Raw genomic sequence first — 21,320 nt, forward strand, 5'->3', positions numbered from 1 at the left:
GTAATTGGTTATTTCCTTATCCCTTTAAGCTTCCTTTGAGCCTTATCCTCTCCTAATTAAACAAGTGTCTCAAAGCATCAGCCTGCTTGACCGGTCTTGCTCGTTTTCAGTGGCAGCCCCATCTCAATTCTGCCATGAAAATTAACCTGGGCCCTTCATTTCAGGGGGCAGAAATGGTACACTGTGCTCTCTACACAATCCTCTGTCAAAGGCCCCGCCCATGTCCCATGGAAATACTTTGTGTACAACACGGGGAACCAAAAGTAGAAAACAGCAGATCTGAATCCATGCTTTGCCTGGGTCTTGTTTAATTAGATCTTTGCTTCAGCAATCCTTTAGAAGTTATTATCTATGTAAATTGAAGAAACAGGTAAAAACAGAAAACATCCACACAGTTGTAAGTGTTGCTGTCCAGTGCCACCTAAAGACAGATCTGCCAGTTACCCAGCCACACATAACAAAGGACATCTTACTCTATTCTTGAGATCATTATGGCTGTTTAATAAATAGTTCAAGAGCTTAACATAGGATTTACCAAAATTTTGGCCTTTAATAACAACCATTCGGTCTGCTGTGAAGCCATCTAAAACCCCATTCCTGGAGCTTAGGAAATATGAGCAAAACTTTCTCATGAGGAAGACTCTGCTCAGAACCAGACTGCTTAGAGGGACAAAGCTCAGTGCTGAGGCACATCAGTGTGACCCTCTAGCAGGTTTTGCTTAGGGAACTGGATCTCTGCATCTGTTACTACAGATGCTTATGATACGCAGTCACGATAGTGTCCTAAAAACTTGGTTACTAACTGCTGGCCAAAATGAAAGCATAGAATCAATTAATCTAGAAGAGAACCATAGCACCATCACACTAAGGCCCATTTATATGGATTTGCTGCAAAATGGTTTCCCTGCAAGCTTTAGTATGCAGCATCAACACCCTTTCATCCTGGGGACACTGCCCAGAGTCCACAGGGAGGAAGGATTGAAGACAACTCTGGGCTTGCTTTTTTTTTTTTTTTTTTAAATATATTCCAACAAGGAAGTTGAGGTGCACATTTCATGACCATCCTTAGAAGCAGTAACAAAAAAGTTCTCCCAGCCTTTCATCAAAGGGATAGGTAGGTGTGTACATGTGCAACTGGAGCTCCTTGCCGCTTGAACCTTCTACCAAATGCCTGGGTGAAAACTAAGTTTATGTTCCTGAGACAGGCCAGAAGTCTCTACCCAGTGAATGCACACCTGAAATGGTCTTTCTGAGATAAAACGAGTTTTAGCTTTAAAGAATGACTACAACTAACCAACATGCAAAACTCAGGCTACACAGAAATTCATCACAGAACACACTGACCACCTCCAGCCAATCCATTTTCAAATTCTTTATTCCGTACTGAACTGGCATTCCCAACCAGCCTGAGCAAAGGGCTACTTGCTTGCTTGGAGCAGAGGTGATAAGAGGAGACAGGAAGAACCCAAGGTCCCTCTGCATGGCAATTGGGGAGCAGAACATTGTCAACCGGGTCCATGGGAACAAATCTCACACAATCTAGTCAGTGACAAGCCAACCTGCTCCCTTCCCAGCCAGGGAAATGCACAATGGACCACTGCCCAGAGTCTAGCCCTCATCACAGGGCACTTTTCCCAACAAATAAATACCTAAATGCTAAAAGGGGGAAATCAGAAAACTTAAAAGGCAACAAGAAACGAAAACCTTTTCAAAATGAAGAGGCTGAGTATATATGAAGTTCATTCCATTAAAAAAAAAAATCAATTAGCTTTTCCTTGTAGTTTGTTCCTAAGAGATTTGATTTGATTTGATTGGGCACATATTAAAATAAAAGGCCTGTTTATTTTATGTTTTGGTGTGGGTAATTTGTACAGTTTCCACATCGCTGACACTTCATGAAATTAGACCTTGTAAGGTAAAACTAAAATGCCAGGTTCTATTGAAGAGAAGATTTCAAAGGATAAGAGATCTCTGCCATGTGCTTTTTTGTTAGTGCCCATGCTGGAAAAAATTCTCAATATGGAGATGCTGGTACAATTTTTCCTATTTCACAATTTCTTACACAACCACATGCGTTACATTATAGACAGATTTACAATTTCAAAAGAAAAAAAAAGTCTGTCAATAAAATTAGGTTTTGGGGTGGTTTTTTTTGTGTGTGTGTTTTTTGTTTTTTGCTTTTTTTTTTACAAACTGTAGTTCAACCCAAGTTCTCTGTCTCCTCATGCAGCAGATGCATTAATTATCTCTACTGGGTGTGGACCAGAAAAATAACTGTGAGCAGATCTCACTGGATCTGGTTCTTTCCACTCTGGGCACTCTGCTTGGAGCACCACGTTAACTGGGGTCACTGCAGATCTGATGCCCTGGTCTGCTCCTTAGCCTTCACTCATCTTCATCATCTTCATCTTCCTCTCCGTCGGACAGGGACGTGCACGGACGAATCTGTCTGTAGCGATCAAGCCACTTCTCTACCATCTGTGTGACCAGGGGGTGGCTCCGCCGCCCAGAGCTTTTCTGCATGGCGACCAGGACACCGCCCTCCGTCACGCAGCAATCCAGCCACTCTCGGAGCAGCTTCTCTTGCTGTTCCTCATTACCTAGCTTTTAGAGGAGCATGGAGGAAAGGAAAAAGAATGCCCAGATCAGGTGTGAGCACAGCCTACAACCCAAGATGAGTGACAATGAAAGAGCCAAAGTTACCAATTGTTTCCACAGGATAGCAAACTCTTAACAGCTTTAAAATTCAAAGTTTTCTCTTGTTAAATGTAAAAATTAATCAGGAAAAGCAAAAGGGAAGAAATACCTTAAAAAAGCATTTAAGGTAATAGCAAAATAATGTATTTTTGCCCCCTCATAAAAAAGCCAAAGTCACAGCTTCAAGAAGGTAAGTTTACTAGGTAAATGATTTACAGGCTGAAATTGTACAAGTTACAGTCTGAATTTTTCCCAATGTTGTGATGATAAACGTTTTATGACTATTACAATACTGAATAAAAGAGCGCTACTTTTGTAAGAACTTAGGCTGAGAGTGTTCCTTGTTGACTGTCACCACCCCCTGCAGGACAGGCCATGCCAAGCTGAGACTGGGCCTTGTCAGTGAGCGTTCCTCCTCTGGGCTTCCCAGCTTACCCAGCATCCACGCCTGGGCTTCAGAAGGCCCTCAGGCAGCGCTGCCTCCCCCTCCTCAGCCATCCCCTGTAAGTCAATGCCTTTGTGATTCTCAGGCTCGGTTGCTAGCAGGGTCTGGGTCCTTAGCACCCTACTTAAGTCTTACTCTTTATGCTTTTTCTCCGTGGCACTTACTGCTACCTGCAGGCAAGGACTTCTGCCTCCATGCGCAGTTTTGTAAAGGATAATTCTAAAGTCTAAGCAGTAGTCACAGAAAGGTGCAGTTACTCCAGTACTTAGGAAGGTAACTGGCAGCACAGATAACAGGCGGATGTGGGAAGGCCTGGCAGGACACAGGACACCAGTGAAGAGAAAAGCAGCTCTTACCTCCTGAGCAGAGAGAAAGTGCACGTGGAGTAGTTTCCTTTCACTGTCAACCAGAGGCAAAAACGTAATGGTGACGTCATCATCGGTGTTCAGGTTAGCACCAGCACCTCGGTTGCCATAGCCATCATTTTCCATGGCAACCAAAGCAGAGAAGTGGCCCCTGGTATAGCCCAGAGCAATGGGACTTTTCCAACAAAAACTCTGTTCCCATAACAAAGGCAGATAAACCCCTAGGAAGAAACAGAAGTACAAGGACATGAACTGGCTATGCCCCTCCTCCCTGTGTCCACATCCAAATCCCCCCAATACTCCAGAGGCACTCTGGTCCTCCCCCATGAACCATCTCCAGTGCGTGTACACAGCAGCCGTCACAGTGATACTGCAAATGATGGCTTACCTTGAAACCGAGTATATCCTAAAGTCTCTCCTCGGAAGCTCTTATAATATTTTACTCCATAAACTATAATTGGTCGTCTAAGAATATGTGCAAGTACAAAAATGTGTGTCTGCTCCAAACTTGCTCCAGGCTGCAGAGAACAACAAAAAGGTAGTTTTTCTTTCAATCTCGGCAATACAACTTTTCACACGCACTGCAGTCCTATCTGCAAGGAAAATGCTGTGAAGTTACAGCATGACTGCGAGTGCGAAGTCCAAGAAAATGGTCAGAGAAATCGGCAGCTGTTTGTGCACAGGCATCGCTCGCTGTCCAAACAGATGCAGTAAGCGATTTGGGTAGCAAACCTCATTCTGTTTCGGGTGTCTGTGTAAGCTCTCCTCCTTACAAAGTGACAGGTAGTGTCACATGACTTGAGAAGCTATTACTTCCAGCTAGTAACTGACAACACATGGCCTGCAAATCCTGCCTACATGTATGGCCCAAACAGAAGGTACTTCCTCACTTCCTGGGCTTTCCTCTGCCCTGGCCACGCCTCTGGGTTTCTTTCACAGAAGTCCCTACCACTAGGTAAGTGATGGGATGTCAGTCCTTACAGTACCAGCAGGGAAGCGCACAGGCCTAAACCCTCCACCTCCTGCTCCCACTGGGTGATGCTTAGAATGGCCTACAGCAAAAGGTCATTGGTTCCCACTTGACAAGAAATACTTTTCTGATTCAATCAACAAGGCTTGAGGTATCCTTACCTGACTCGCGAGAGAAAGTATAAAGGCCCAGTCTTCTTGCCACTGTTCTTCTCTCAATGAAAAATGTAAACCAAAGCTTTGGGAATACCATGATTCCCAATCTTTCCAGCGTGTGTAAAACCTAATGGGAAAAATGGCAAACAAACCAATAATAGTTATAATAATTCCTTGTACCAAGTATTTCATCTTATATTCTAATCCTTCACTTAGTGTTGTCTTTAGGTGGCTATTACGTGCATTAATTTTATCTGCATACAATACATGTTTGAAGTTACCAATGCCTCCTTTCTGCTAGCAGTCTTTTTTTGTTTTTTTTTTTTTGTTTTTTTTTTTTGCCAGTCCTGGGCTTGAGCTCAGGGCCTCAGCACTGTCCTTGGACTTTCTCAAGGCTAGAGCTCTACCACTTGAGCCTCAGCACCACTTCTGGCTTTTATCTATGTATGTGGTACCGAGGAATCGAACCGGGATCTTCATGCATGCTAGGCAAGCACTTTAACCACTAGGCCAAACTCCCGGCCCATCTTTTTTTGTTTTTTTACTATCAACAGGCTACCTCGGCTGCGGTGGCATTCTAGCACTTGACCCACACTACTGGCCCTACATTTTGGAGAGAGTCTCAAGGACTTTTCTGCTTAAGTTGGCCTGAGCCACACACAGCTTGCTGGTGCCTCTTCAGCCAGAATGTAATTCACTCCAGCACACACTCTTTCTTATATACTTACAATTCATTTCCCTGTCACTACTGGTTTACAAACAAACAGGAAGCTAGACAAAGTGGCACACACCAAGTAATCTCAACACTCTAACAGCAGAGGCAGGAAGATCAAAAGTTCAAGGCTAGTCTGAGTTACATAGTAACTTCAAGACAGCCTATTAGCAACATAAAGAGACCCTGTCTTCAAATCAAAACAAAAAATGCCATCTGACATGTTGGACACAAAGATGTCACATTTCTCCAATGGTACATCACTATTTGTAAAGACAATAGAGAAGAAATATCCTGTGTATTTGTAAGAATATCAAAAGGGTAGCCAGACCCCATGGCTCATGCCTGTAATCCTAGCTACTCAGGAGGCTGAGATCTGAAGATCACGGTTCAAAGCCAGCCCTGGCATTAAAGTCCGTGAGATTCTTATCTCCACTTAACCACTAGAAAACCGGCAGTGATGCTGTGGCTTACGCGGTAGGGTAATAGTTTTGAGCTGAAGAGCTCAGGTGTCCCAGAGTTCAGGCCTCACAACCAACCAAAAAAAAAGTGCCTTGACATTCGTCAAGGGCACTGCACTTTTGTTCAAAAAAAAGGAAGCGTCTCTCTTATGCAGATTAAAAAAATAAAAAATAGGCCAGTCACTAATGGCTCAAAACTGTAACTAGGGCAGAAAAAGTCTGTGAGACTCTTATCTACAATTAACCCCCAGAAATCTGGAAGTGGTACTATGGCTCAAAGTGGTAAACTAGCCTTGAACTTTAAAAAAAAAAAAAACCCTCAGGGAACCACATCTAGGCCTTGAGTTTAAGCTGCATGGCTAATAAAAAAGGAGAAATAGTAACTACAACACCAATTCTTTATATTTAATGTCTTTATAAATAATTCAGTCTAGTAAATCACCAATAGATTCAAACACTAAAATCAAGACCTACTGTTTATCTTTATAAAGTCTAAAATGTAAAATGAAAGCTGGGCAATGTAGTACATGTCTGCCTATAATCCTAGCAGGTAAGAGATTAAGGCAGGGATATCACAAGTTCCAGATCAACTCAGGCTACATAGGCAGCCAGATTTTGAATGGAACTGTGGAGAACGTGCATGTAGTTCAAGGGAGTCCCACAGCTTGACAGTATTTACTAAATCCCTGGTCATGAAATTCTTTTTCAAAAGTACAAATACTAAGATTACTATAATGACATCTGAGTGGAGGAAAAAAATGACAGTCCGAAAACATCTTAGCTTTTTAAGTTAATCACCCCCACAAAACTGAGACCAAAAAGAATTGTGATCAAAATGTCATTAATGGTCTTACCGGCTGGCTGGCCAGCCAGCCAGCCAAGAGCTCATAAATAACAGTAAGCAGTTAAGTTTTACAGCACATTTACTTTTTATGCCTTTGAATTCTAGGTAAAAGAAGTCAAAGATAAGAAAACAATCTTGGGGCCGGGAGCATAGCCTAGTGGTATAGTGCTCACCTAGTATGCACAAAGCCCTGGGTTTGAGTCGCCAGAACGACATACACAGAAAAAGCCTGAAGTAGCACTGTGGCTCAAGTTGCAGAGCACTAGAATAAATCAGGCCCTGAGTTCAAGCCCCAGGGATGGGGGAAGGGGAATCTTGGGGCCAGGGGTTTGGTCTAGTGGCAGACTGCTTGCCTAGTATGCACGAAGACCTAGATTAGATTCCTTGGTACCACATATATAGAAAAAGCTAGAAGTGGTGGTGTGGCTCAAGTGGTAGGGCTCTGGCCTTGACAAAGCCCAAGGACAGTGCACAGGTCCTGAATTCGAGCACCAGTCCTGAATGACAGTCTTGGTCAGTCATGGGGCTTGAACTCTGGGCCTGAGCACTGTCCCTGAGTTTTCAGCTCAAGGCTAGTACTCTACCCTTCAGCCACAGCACCACTTCCGGTTTTCAGGGGGTTAACTGAAGGTAAGAGCCCATAGTCTTTCGTTCCCGGGCTGGCTTTGCACCTCATTCTTCAGATCTCAGCATACTGAGTAGCTAGACTTACAGGTGTGAGCCATTGGCGCACAGCTTATATTTAATATTTGAAAAGAAAAATTCAATTCTATGGATTTCAAACTAGCCACCAAGACGGCAATACTATTTCAATCTACATTTTCTGTGCAATACCAATAAAAATCCTGGCTGGCTTTTCATGCAAGCTGGAAAGCCAGATTCTAAACTTTATGCTGAAATTCAACTGACTTAGGATAGCACCCCCTGACAACAAGGACTCAGACTCCTAACTTCAAAAGTACAAATAAAAAGAAATTCTGGTACTGATATGATAGGCATATAAATCAATGGGTAAAAGTAAATGCCCAGAAACGAATTTTATTTCAACAAAAGATCACAACAGGAGACTGGAAGAAAATAGCCTTTCAATAAATAGAATTGGAACAATTGTATTTACACATGCAAAGAGTACAAAATAGCTGTAGTGAAATAATGGGACAGCCCCTCTTCTAAGGGAATGAGCACAGAAAGGCTGAGGTAGAATGCTTGCCTAGCACACACCGAAACCTAGTTTGATCCCCAGCACCAAAAACAAAACCAGTGGCAAATAACGTGGGAAGGTACCTCACCTCAGACAGAAGAATGATAATAAACATATGAAAAGATGTTCAGTGTCACCAGTTATTAGAGAAACGCAAATCAAAATCACAATGAGAAAGCAGAGCTGTGGCTTGAGTAGTACACTAGCCTTGAGCAAAAGCAGCTCAGGGACAGTACCCAGGCCCTGAGGTGAAATCCTAACTGGCGTGTTCACATGCATGCGCATGCATGGGCACGCACGTGTGCACGCACACACAAGTAAAAATGTACTACCTTCTAGTCCGTGTATACAATAATGGCTATAATCAAAATAGTAACAAATGCTGGTGAGAGTAGAAAGTTTGACAGGAAGTACTGCAAGTACAGTAAAATACAATTAGGCGGGGCCAGAGTTAGTGCTTGCCTAACAGGCATGAAACCTGGGCTCCTTGGTACCACATACATAGAAAAAGCTAGAAGTGGTGCTGTGGCTCAAGTGGTAGAGCTCTGGCCTTGAGAAAGCCCAAGGACAGTGACAGACACACACACACAGACACACAGACACACACACACACACAGACACACACAGACACACACACACACACACACATACACACACACACACACACACAATTAGGCAGTTTCTTAAAATGTTATACATATACTACTGTAGATATCTGACCAGAATTTTCACTGACCCACAGACATGTAGAGAAGCAGAGAATAAGCCAGAAATGAGAAACGACACCATGTCTATCAAATGGGAAAAACACAAAAAACAAAAAACAAAAAAAAAACAGGCTGTGCTGTCCTGTGACAGAATATTCCTCAGTCCTGACACATCTGAGGCATAGGTGGCATCTTCAAAATGTTATACTAAAAGACGTCACATTTTTATAAACCATCAGAAAAGGCAAATGTACAAGATTAACAGTTGACTAGGGGTGGTGAGAAATAGGAAAACCTGAAAAGAGACACAAGATTTTCTCTTTAGTGTGATAGGTACACTAGTCTATAAAGCTGCTACCTTTAGAGGGAAAACAAATTCAAACCTATAATGCTTTGATAATTTAGTCCCACTTTTTAGTATTTTAATTAAAATACTTGCCCACATAATCCACAGGTACTAACTACACACATTTGGAGAGCATATAGTATAACATACTTATGTATGTACTTTGTACTTAACAGTATTTGAAAAATGCAACTACAGTTCTACCAAATAATCAGCACAGTAATTAGTCTCAAAAATCTGTACTGTTGGCCAGCACTGTGGCTCACACCTGTAATCCCAGCTACTCAGGAGCTGAGATCTGAGGATCAAGATTCAAAGCCAGCCTGGGGAACTAAAGACCACAGTGAGACTCTCCAACTAATGACTAGAAAAAAAAGAAGTAGGGCTTGGCTCCAGGGTAAGTCCTAACCTTGAGCTGAAGAGCTGAGGACAACGCCCAGGCCCAGGGGTAGGACAGGAGTCTTGAGTTGAAGAGATCAGGGACAGTGCCCAGGCTCGGGGGTAGGGTGGTAACCTAGAGCTGAAGAGCTCAGTGACAGTGCCCAGGCCCAGAGTTGCCCCCATGACCCACCAAAAAAAAAAAAAATCTGTACTATTGGTGCATAATAAACTGCAGCCAGCCAGCCATCTATATGATCCATGCATGTGGGTGCCATCAACTTGGGGGGGGGGGGGACTAACGTAATTTTTTAAAAGATTCATCTGATAGTTTTCCTCATTTATATTAACTAACCCGACCCGTTCCTCTGAGAAATGGATTGACATGACCATGAAAGTCTTGAGTCGGCTCAAATCATGTTCCACAGACATAGAAATATAAAAATAGCCTCCCTTGAAATATGTAGGGGAGCAGTTCATGCAACAGAAAGTTGCTTTGTCAGATCTCACTAGGAAATTCTGACTTAAAAAAATATCTTCCCGCTGGGTGCTGTGACTCACACCTGCAATCACAGCTACTCAGGAGACTGAGATCTGAGGGTCAAGGTTCAAAGCCAATCCAGGCTAAAAGACCTTGAGACTCTTACCTCCAATTAATCACTTGGCTCTAGGGATAGGGTGGTAGCTTGAGCTGAACAGCTCAGGGACAGTGCCTAGACCCAGAGTTCAAGCCCCATGACCCCCCTCCAAAAAAAAATCTTCCCAAGCCGAAAAAAGAAGGGGGGAGAAGCCATACAACATGAATGTGTTAGTGTCCTCTCTACTGGCAGAGGACAGGACACCCAATTGCCCACTTCCTTTCTCATTTAACTCCTGTGTGGAACTCAGGGAACGAACTGTACCCTCATGGAAGGCAATAAATACTTCCCTCCCCATTATAATCTTCATCCCAACTCTACCTCCACGCTGGGAAAGGATGCCTCTGTCATCACTGCACACCAAGCCATTTCTCACCACTGACCTCTATACCATCCAGCACTTACAGTCCAAAACAATCAGGATTTGAGTGGATACATACATATACACACACAGTGAAACAAACGAGAAAATTGGACTGTGAACTAAAACTGATACAAGGACATGTTTAAACACATGCAGATGAAGCAGGTGTGTGTTAACAACTGGTCTGCTGAGTAAGAGAAATTGATTATACTATTTTTTTTTTTTGGTGGGTCATGGGGCTTGAACTCTGGGCCTGGGTGCTATCCCTGACCTCTTCAGCTCAAGGCTGCCACCCTACCCCTGAGCCACAGTTGCACTTCCTTTTTCTAGTGATTAATTGGAGATATAAGTCTCTCCTTCTCTAGTGCCTGGGCTGGTTTTGAACCACAATCCTCAGATCTCAGCCTCCTGAGTAGCTAGGATTATAGGCGTGAGCCACCATGCCTGGCTCAATTATATGAACGGGGGGGGGGGGGGGGGGGGGGGACTCTTTTCTGTGGTTTGAAAAATACTTTCATAAGCCTTTCTCTCTCAGAAAAATACCCCAAACACAATGACAACGAAATCTCTTAAAGATGGAATTAAAATATTAAATCATAGGTACTTAAATTGAACATGACCGTATCAACACTTAAGGCTATTCAAATTTCTCAGTGTTATGTGGACATAATGGCAGAGGCCTGTAATCCCAGCACTCAGGGGTCTAAGGCAAGAGCAACAGGAAAATTTGCAGAGGCATCGCTCAAGTAGCAGACTATGGCTGCCTAGGTCTTGAATTCAAATCTCAGCTCAAACGAGAGTTTAAAAGTAACTTGGGCTATGTGATATCGCCAGACCCTGTTGCAAGCTAAAAAAAAATTTTTTTTTGGCCAGTCCTGGGCTTGAGCTCAGGGCCTGAGCACTGTCCTTGGACTTTCTCAAGGCTAGAGCTCTACCACTTGAGCCTCAGCACCACTTCCGGCTTTTTTCTATGTATGTGGTACCAAGGAATCGAACCCAGGTCTTCATGCATGCTAGGCAAGCACTTTAACCACTAGGCCAAACTCCCAGCCCCGCAAGCTAAAAATTTTTCAGGCAGTAGAAAACCTATAATATTATATTAGAAATGTCCAAATGTTTCTATTTTAGAGCACATGTAAAAAGTATAAAAACTGGCCGGATTAGGGGTAGAGTGCTTGCCTAGCATGCACAAAGACTAGGTTCAATTTCTTGGCATCACATACATAGAAAACGCTGAAAGTGGTGCTGTAGCTTAAGTGGTAAAGCTCTAGCCTTGAGAAAACCCAAGAACAGAGTTCAAGCCCCAGGACTGGCAAAAGAAAGAAAGAAAGAGAGAAACAGAGAGAGAGACAGAGACAGAGACAGAGACAGACAGAAAGGAAAGAAAGAAAAAATGAAAGAAAGAAAAAGAAAAGAAACGGGGGAGGGAGGTGAAGGAGGGGGAGGGGGGAGGGGGTAGGGAGGGGGGGAGGGAGGGAGGGAGGGAGGGAAGGAAGGAAGGAAGGAGAGAGAAAAAGAAAGACTAAAAACTGAGCTGTTCAGATTAGCTGATGCCCAAAACCAAAAAGGGCCTTTCTCTAGCTCCCACAAAATATAAGAAAAGGAAAGTAGCCCACAGCTCTAAGCAGCAATTGAGGCTGAAGTGGGAGGGCTGGCACCTCACCAGTGTGAACAGTCGTGCAGGCTGTCATGCAGAGCCTTCCGGAGCACTGAGTCCTTGTCATAAATACCCCAGGTAGCTTGCAGTACTGAGTCCAGTAAGCAGTCTCCCGCAGTCCGGTTCCACAGAGCATAGAGTCGACTGTCCAAACGTGTAGCCAACTCCAAGGACCAGTTTATAATTGGAGATTCTTCTTCTAACTCTGAGGAATTTAAACAACATACTCACTTTCATGCCTATGTAATTAGGAAACATTTAGTAGGGTGAAGAACCTCTTTTCTGCATGTAAAAAGGTTTATATGTAATTTACTAATAAATTTACTAAATAGGGATGGGGGTTTGGCCTAGTGGTAGAGTGCTTACCTAGCATGCACAAAGACCTGAGTTTGATCCCTACGTGCCACATTCATAGAAAAAGCCAAAAGTGGTGCTGTGGCTTAAGTGGTACACTTCTGCCATGAGATAGCCCTAAGACAGTACTCAGGCCCTGAGTTCAAGCCCTAGGACTAGCAAAAAACAAAATTACTAAATGATTAATATTAACTTCCACTAAAACAAACTTCATGAGTGCTTGAAACATATCGCATCACCTCTGGAATAATGTATTTAGTTGTCAATTTCTCCACGATTTTATTTTCTGAAAATTTATGTTCTATATATTCTTCATTTGGAATAAGAAGTAGAAAAGCAAAGTTTTTAGACTTTTGCATCTATTTTCTCTTTCACAGTTAAGAACTGGATGCCAGGCTGGGAATTTGGCCTAGTGGTTAAAGTGCTTGCCTAGCATGCACGAAGACCCGGGTTCGATTCCTCGGTACCACATATATAGAAAAAGCTGGAAGTGGTGCTGAGGCTCAAGTGGTAGAGTTTTAGCCTTGAGAAAGTCCAAGGACAGTGCTCAGGCCCTGAGCTCAAGCCCAGGACTGGCAAAAAAAAAAAAAAAGAACTGGATGCCTTTTGTCCCATACCTTTTTGTCCAGGACTAAGCAATAAACTTAGTCTAGGCAAGTGCTGTACCACTAAGCTACAGTCCCAGCCCCAATGAACAGCACGACAGGACACTGTTCTTAAAGATTTCCTTCATGCTTCTAATTCAAACAAAAATATCCAACAAGCTGACTAGATACCCAAGTACCTTATAGCTTACAAAACAAAGGAAAAATTAACTGATCTTACAAAAGGTAAATTATTCATGCTTACCCTTTTGAACATCTCTATCAAGTACCTCATCAAATAATTTTTCTTGAACTGTTGGGGGCAAGTCTTCAATATCTACAAAGAAAAATCAGGCTTAAAGGATATTCTTGTGTTTAATAACTGCCAGATAACCTTTTTTTTTAATGCATTGGGCAACCTTTCTGTATTTTATTACCTCAAGACCCATAATTATATATAATTTTTATTTGTTTTCTTCTCTCAGACCTGCTTTCAAAGTTCTGAAACTCCTCACAGCAGCTAACAAATCATATTCCTCAAATTCTCTGTTCTAGTCGGGTTATATAAGAGAGTAGCCTGGAGTAATAACCAGCATTGCTATTATGTTTTTACAATACTTAAAAAATTTTTTGAATTTTAAATAAAAATCTAATAACTTAACACATAGTACTTTTCAAACAAAACCTAAATTGCAGGCTTAGTTACTGTCACTTACTTGGTTACTGTAAGTTACTTGTGAATGTTTCTATTTATGTCTAGTTCAAAACAGCCAGATCCTATGGAAGCTTTTGTTTTAAAACTTTGATATCTTTTGTATTTATTCAATGCTCACTGACAAAAGGCATCCTGGAGGATATTTTCAACTATTAATTAAATGAAAAAATTGAAATTACTTGCAAATATTTAGAAATAAAGAGGTGAAAATAAAATGGTACCTTCACAGTGCCAGCATCTTTCATTTCAATGACCAAACCAGATAGATGCTTTAAAACCCTATATATCTACTGCTTCATCCCAGGTAATCAACAGTTAACAAATTTCAAAACAACAGACTTGGACAGAGGAAAAATTAAAGGAGGGAATTGGGATGGGAGTGTGACTGTGACTTAGTGGTAGAATGCTTGCCTGGCATGCATGAAGCCCTGGGTCCTCAGTACCACATAAACAGAAAAGGCAGAAGTGGCACTGAGGCTCAGGAGGTAGAGGAACAGCACCCAGGCCCTGAGTTCAAGCCCCAGGACTGGCAATAAATAAATGAAAAAAATTTTAAAAAGGAAACTTTCTAAAATAAAACTTTAAAGAGGAAAATAAATGGGCAAAACATGATTTTAAAAAACTATTAGGGGGGCCGGGAGTTTGGCCTAGTGGTAGAGTGCTTGCCTAGCATGCACGAAGACCCGGGTTTGAGTCCTCGGTACCATATACATAGCAAAAAGCCGGAAGTGGTGCTGAGGCTCAAGTGGTAAAGTGCTCTCCTTGAGAAAGTCCAAGGACAGTGCTCAGGCCCTGAGCCCAAGCCCAGGACTGGCAACCCCCCCCCCAAAAAAAACAAACAAACAAACAAAAAAACTATTAGGAGGCCAGGAGTTTGGCCTAGTGGTTAAAGTGCTTGCCTAGCATGCACGAAGACCCAGGTTCGATTCCTTGTACCACATACATAGAAAAAAGCCAGAAGTGGTGCTGAGGCTCAAGTGGTAGAGCTCTAGCCTTGAGAAAGTCCAGTCCAAGGACAGTGCTGAGGCCCTGAGCTCAAGCCCAGGACTGGCAAAAAAAAAAAAAAAAAAAAAAAAACTATTAGAAGCAGGGGCCGGGGTTTTGGCCTAGTAGTTAAAGTGCTTGCCTAGCATGCATGAAGGCCCGGGTTCGATTCCTTGGTACCACATATATAGAAAAATCCAGAAGTAGTGCTGAGGCTCAAGTGGTAGAGTTCTAGCCTTGAGAAAGTCCATGGACAGTGCTCAGGCCCTGAGCTCAAGCCCAGAACTGGCAAAAAAAAAAAAAAAAAAAAAAAAACTATTAGAAGCAGAGCACTGGTGGCTTACGCCTGTAATCCTAGCCTCTCAGGAGGCTGAGATAGGAGGATCAAGGTTCAAAGCCAGCCAGACATGAAAGTCCGAGACTCTTATCTCCAAATAACCACCAAAAAAACAGAAGTGACACTGTGGCTCAAGTGGTAGAGCACTAGCCTTGAGCTGAAGAGCTCAGGGACAGTGCCCGGGCCTACAGTTAAAGCTCCACAACCAACCAAAAAAACAAACAAACAATTAGAGACCAGGAAGAATCAGTTACATCTTCTAAAAACTGAAGTGTCTAATGCCGGGGGGGGGGGGGGGGGGGTGTGCCTCACATCTGTAATTAATACAAGCTATTCCAGAGGCAAAGATATGAGGCTCATGGTTTGAAGTCATCCCAAGCAAGAAAATTCAAAGACTCTTCTCTCCAGTTAAGCACCAAGAAAACTGGAATTGGAGCTGCCACACAATCAGAAGAGTGCTAGCCTTGAGAGTGCTAGCCTTGAGAGACAACGCCTAGGACCTGTGTTTAGGCTACATGACCAGCAACGCACCACCCCCTTCCTCTTCACCCAACAATAACCACAAAAATCCTAAAGCATTTGTCTACAAACAGCTCTTACACTGGTCACTTACAGCATAAACAGGTCAGTTATTTCACAATCGTATTTTTCATTCCTATGTAACTATAATAAAACAAATTTGTCATTTTGAATGTTGTAGTTACCTGCTGGCAACGTAAATGTTACAAGGTCAGTTAGAAAATAGCAAGCAAAATCCCCCTTTCTTTGATGAAGAGAAGCAGCTATTTCTCTCCGGATTTGTTCTGTCAGTTCAGGACACACCATTGCTGGAATACACTTTGCTGCTTGTTGAGACACCTTAAATACAAAAGAAACTTTCCTCTTTATATTATCTATCATAAGACATGCAAACAAATCACAATGGCATTTAAAAGGAATTAGCAAAATTTCCCAAGTATAAAATGTTTCCAAGTATTAAAATTACTTCCTAACCAGCACTGGTGGCTCACACCTAGTTTTAGCTACTCAGGAAGCTAAGATCTGAGAACGGTGGTTCAAAGTTAGCTGGGGCAGGAAAGTCTGTGAGACTCTTATTCCCAACTGACAACCAAAAAGTTGGAAGTGGCACTGTGGGGTTCAAGTGGTAGAGCACTAGCCTTTAAAAAGCTCAGGGGACAGCATCCAGGCCCTCAGTCAAAGCCCCAGGACTGTGGGGGGGCGGGGGGGGGGGGAAGAGAAGAGACAGCAACTCTCTAAGGGAAGTACATATCAATTCAACTTCCAAGAGAGTAGTCATAAAATGTTTTATCCTGCATTAGTAATTCTATTTCTTCACATTTATCCAACAGAAGTACTCAAGTACATTGAAATGTATGTAGTAAAGGCTTATAATACATAAAGGTACATCTTAAGAGGTTGGTCTCTAAATAGACCAACCATCATTACTCAAATTAGAAACATTCTTTGAAAATAAGGAATTAGGGCCAGGCAGGGTGGCTCATTCCTATAATTGCATCTACCTGAAAGGCAGAGATAAGAATTCCAGTTTGAGGCCAGTCTGGACCCCATCTCAACCAACAGCTTGGTGTGGTGGTCATGCCTGTAAATCCTAGCTACTTGAGAAACATAAACGATCCTGGTTCAGGTCAGCCAAAAAAAAAAAATTTTTTTTTGAATAATCTCTCCTATCACTCCATTTCTAGGGCTGAGGTCCTACTAGAGCTCTAGCCAGCAATTGCCACCAGGCCTTTCTAACCAGGCTTGTCCCTCTCTAATAGCAGCTAAACGCAATCTGCTCTTGTACTGTCTTGCTCCTGCACCTAAACCTTTCAATGTCTTCAAAGAAACTGCAAACACTTTGACAGAAAGGAGTGCCCTCAAAGTACTCTCTTCTACTGCCCACACAGCAACCTCCACATGCTCCAGTATCTGTTCATCTTTCATACTTCATGTCCCAATCATCATTCAATCGTGCTAGGTTACTTCTAAGTCTCTGAATTCACCATACATATCATGATCCCTCCCTCCTGAATTTATGGTTTCCACTGTTTTTCTCTCCCAACCCACTCTGCCTTAACTCTTCTCTCAGAAATTAAAACAAAACAAAACAAAACTACTTGCTCTAGTGCACAGACCTGACAGTTACATTGCTCGAGACACACCCATTCATTTCTCTACTTTTCCCAAGGCTCCCTAAAGGAAAAGCCAGTACCTTCACAATTCTATCTTCAGCACATTGCCTAACACATAATATAGATATACAGTATTTTAGATGAATACCTAAATAACAAATATATCTTAATGTTTTTAAATAAAACATGATGATTTAAATACTGAAGCAAAATTGCAAATTTTCCTGTTTTTTTTTTTTATTATTTATTTTGTCACTCCTAGGGCTTGAACTCAGGGCCTGGGCACTATCTGTGGGCTTTCTCAAGGCTAGTACTCTACCACTGGAGCCACAGCACCATTTCCAGCCTTTTCTGTGTATGTGGCACGGAGGAATTGAACCTAGGGCTTCGTGCATGCTAGGCAAGCATTCTACCACCAGATCATCCTCCCAGCCGCAAATTTTCCTGTTTTAAAACCATGTATGGCTAGGCACTGGTAGTTCAGAATGCTCAGATCTGAGGACACCAGCCCAGCAGAAATGTCTATGAGACTTTTATCTCCAATCAACTACTCAGAAAAGACCAGAAATGGCACTGTGGCTTGAGCACAAAGAGGCTCAGGGACAGTACAAAGGCCCTGAGTTCAAGCCCCAGGACCAGCAAAAATAAATAATTCTGTGTGTTGTGGTGTGTGTGCGCACGCACACACACACACTCGCACGCCTGCATGTAGACACACTTTGCTGGACAGGTATGATACAGCATGAGCACAATCCCAGCTACTTGAGAAGCAAAGATCTGGAGAGTCACAAATATAGAAGTCAACCTAAGAGAAGAAGTTAGCCAAGACCCTATCTCAACAAACAAGCAAGGAATGGGGGTTCCAGTTCATAATCCCATCTAAACTGGGGCCACAGGCAGGAGGACTGCAGTCCAAGGTTGGCCCAGACAAAAAGCAAGACACTTTCTGAAAAACAAAAGGAAAAAGGAGCAAGGCACAGTGGCTCACGCCTATGGTTACAGCTACTTAAGAAGTAGAAAAGCCAGGTGTCAATGGCTCACGCCTGTAATCCTACCAGCTCAGGGGACTGAGGATCACATTCAAAGTCAGCCTTGGCATGAAAGCCTGTGAGACTCTTCCCTCTCTATCTCCAATTAACCACCAGAATATCAGAAGTGGCACTGTGGTTCGAGGGGTAAAGCACTAACCTTGAGCTGAAGAGCTGAGGGACAATATCCAGGCCTAGAGTTCAAGGTCTACAACTGACCAAAAAAAAAAAAAAAGAAGAAGAAGAAGAAGAAGAAGAAGAAGTAGTAGTAGTAGTAGTAGTAGTAGTAGTAGAGATCACAAAAGGAAGTCCTTAAGACTCCAATCCTAACCACTGGCTGGGTGTGGTGGCCCATGCCTGTCTTCCCAGCTATATCAGAAACGTCATTACGGGACACAGCACCATGGGCCAGTTACCCCGGCAATGCAGAAGAGCCCACAAGGAAGATCACAGTCCAGGTGGACCAAACGTAAGGCACGATCCTAGGTTAGAAGCGGATAAGGGTTTACACAGTGGCTCCTGCACTAAAACACCTACCTGCCTAGCAAGATCCTGAGTGTAAGGTTCTAACCCAGTATTATCAAAACAAAAAACAAAACAACAACCAAAAAAAACCAAAAAACAAAAACGGATAAATGGCTGAGCGTATTTTAGTGGTACAGCCTCTGCCTGGTAAGTGCAAAGCCCTGAGTTCAAGTCCAGGTATTACCAAAATAAAAAATTAATTAAACACACTGACAGGAACGATAGGGTGCATCTTTTAGTCCCGACTACTCAGGAGGCAAGAGGATTCCCTGATGAGTTGGAGACCAGCCTGAGCAACAAAGCATCAAAAGGAGAAGAAAGGCAAGTAAGAAAAAATATACCTTCAAAAACCACATATTTTACAATCTCCAGTATAAGATTTTGAAGAGTGGGGGAGCACCTGCAAAATTTCACAACTATCTGGAGGAACACTGTGACATTAAACATGAAAACTAAAGAACACATTTCTTTGATATAAAAGAACATTCAACTAAAATGCCACACTCACCTCTGTAAGCAATATTGCTAGCATATCCTGCCTCTGAAAACGTATAGCCAAGTGTACCAGGGTATAGCCAACATCAAAGGCAGAAGGACGATTCAGCAAGCGTACTTCATCTGCAGTGAGCTGACGTGCAATATCTCCTCCTGATGACTTATAAGCTTCTATGGCCCCTAAATCACCTTCTACAACCCCTAAAACAAGCATCAAAATAGAAGAGTATTTAATTCTATTTTTCTTTAATAGGCACAAACCTATAACAGTGACTCCACAGTCTTTAAGTGTTTCTTTGTGCTTCCAGGATCCTGGGGCATCATTTTAACATCCTAGAGGATATAAGGAAAATTAGCATTTCCCTACATTTTCACACTTTCCACAACTAGAACTGCCTAATTAAGTACTTACCTTTCCATCACAGCTGGCTCCATGCTCTGTTGTGGTATAGAAGAACTATTAGAATACAGTAAGTCAACCAAAGACCAGTAAACTAGTATGAAAACTGGGCTTCGCAGTCTTTGTGGTGGTCCCACACTCCACACTCATTGGGCTACGGAAACTGAGGAGACACACGTATGCTTCCAGTCAATGCTAAGCTTTCTATACAGCTAGTTACAAACAACTTAGAACAATTTAAACCCCTCTCTCTCTCTCTCTCTCGTTTTTTGTTGGTCATGGGGCTTGAACTGTAGGCCTAGGCACTATCCCTGAGCTCTCCAGCTCAAGGCTAGTGTCCTACCACTTAAGCCACAGCGCCACTTCCAGTTTTCTGATGGTTAACCAAAGATAAGAATCTCTCGGACTCTCATGTCCAAGCTGGCTTTGAACCTTGATCCTCAGATCTCAGCCTCCTGAGTAGCTAGGATTACAGGCAAGAGCCACCAGCATCTGGCTAATTTAAATCATTTTCATTTCAGTGTATCTCATACCCAAAAGCTTTCTTATGCCCCTTAAGAATTGAAAATAAGGGGGCCAGGAGCGTGGCCTAGTGGTAGCATGCTCACCTAGCATGCACAAAGCCAAAACCACATACACAGTTTCCAAAACCACATACACAGAAAAAGCCAGAAGTGGTGCTGTGATTCAAGTAACAGAGTACTAGACTTGAGCAAAAAGTATCCAAGGACAGTACCAAGGCCCAGTTCAAGCCCCAGTACTGGCAAAAAAAAAAAAGGACTGAGGACCAGGAGTTTGAGGACCAGGAGTTTGGCCTAGTTGCCGTGTGCTTGCCTAGCATTCACAAAGACCCGTGTTCAATTCCTTGGTACTACATATGTAGAAAAGCTGGAAGTGGTGCTGTGGCTTAAGTGGTAGAGCACTAGTCTTGAGGAAAGCACAAAGACAGTGCTCAGGCCCTGAGATCAAGCCCAGGACTGGCAAAGAAAGGAAAAAAAAAAAAGAAAGAAAGAAAATAAGGGGCCAGAAGTTTGGCCTAGTGCTAGAGTGCTTGTTTAACATGCATGAAGACTCAGGTTCAATTCCTCAGTACTACATACATAGAAAAGTGATGCTGTGGCTCAAATGGTAGAGCACTAGCCTTGAGGAAAGCCCAAGGACAGTGCTCAGGTCGTGGGCATAGAAGCACATATAGTAACATCTGAACTTGGGAGGTGGAGGCAGGAGGATACCATGTGTAAAGCCAGCCTGTTACATAGCAACATACCAGCTATAGAAGCTACGTGTCTAGCCTGGGTTAAAGACTAGCTCAGAAAAGGAAAGGATTGTTAAAGAAACCAGAATTTTTTAATGCTAAGATAAAACATTACAAACCAATTAGTGTCTCATTGTGTAGACCTCTGCATTCCCACTAAAGCATCTTATGAAGCTTAAGATTAATGTTAAAATAATAATTATATTTACTAATAAACAGTAAAGTACAGTGTGGATAATAAAGACTTGTCAAAAATGAAAATGCAAATTAACTTCCAATTTAGCACAAAGCTTTTAAAGAACTATAGGACACATAGTTTCTTTGTTTCCCTTTACTATAAAAATGATGGAGTTTAACTTGGACAAGTCTTACACTCACTGAATGCTCATGACACAAACAGCATAACAGTGAACAATGAGACACAGGACAATAAAAACACAACATTCATATTCAAAGAGTTCTTCTATTTTATTTACATCTGTATGCCATAAAAGATCAGCTCCAAAACTCTGCAAACTCTGGGATCACAGACCCTTTCTGCAAATCTAGATTCTCTTCCTTACAGCACAAA

The 21,320-nt window shown here is 42.5% G+C and overlaps 1 protein-coding gene across 7 annotated transcripts in view; it reads right to left on the reverse strand.

Annotated features, from left to right (window-relative positions):
- Window positions 1-291: 291 nt before the first annotated feature.
- Zranb1 (zinc finger RANBP2-type containing 1) overlaps window positions 292-21,320 on the reverse strand; it is a 62,199-nt gene continuing 41,170 nt past the window's right edge. For 4 of the 7 annotated variants that reach the window (XM_090345651.1, XM_090345649.1, XM_090345652.1 and 1 more), the window contains 8 exons: window positions 19,108-19,295; window positions 15,619-15,772; window positions 13,144-13,215; window positions 11,947-12,145; window positions 4,639-4,759; window positions 3,896-4,025; window positions 3,499-3,728; window positions 292-2,604 (listed from right to left, as the gene is read on the reverse strand). In XM_090345651.1, the coding sequence (XP_090201777.1) occupies window positions 2,386-2,604; window positions 3,499-3,728; window positions 3,896-4,025; window positions 4,639-4,759; window positions 11,947-12,145; window positions 13,144-13,215; window positions 15,619-15,772; window positions 19,108-19,295 (1,313 nt within the window). In that variant the 3' untranslated portion in view covers window positions 292-2,385. Of the gene's footprint in view, window positions 2,605-3,498; window positions 3,729-3,895; window positions 4,026-4,638; window positions 4,760-11,946; window positions 12,146-13,143; window positions 13,216-15,618; window positions 15,790-19,107; window positions 19,296-21,320 lie in introns of all 7 variants that reach the window. The other 3 variants (XM_090345653.1, XM_090345655.1, XM_090345656.1) reach the window with 3 other exon arrangements.

The sequence above is a fragment of the Megascapheus bottae genome, chromosome 15 (genome assembly GCF_031878675.1).
Source record: "Megascapheus bottae isolate mThoBot1 chromosome 15, mThoBot2.hap1, whole genome shotgun sequence".
Lineage (NCBI taxonomy): Eukaryota > Metazoa > Chordata > Mammalia > Rodentia > Geomyidae > Megascapheus > Megascapheus bottae.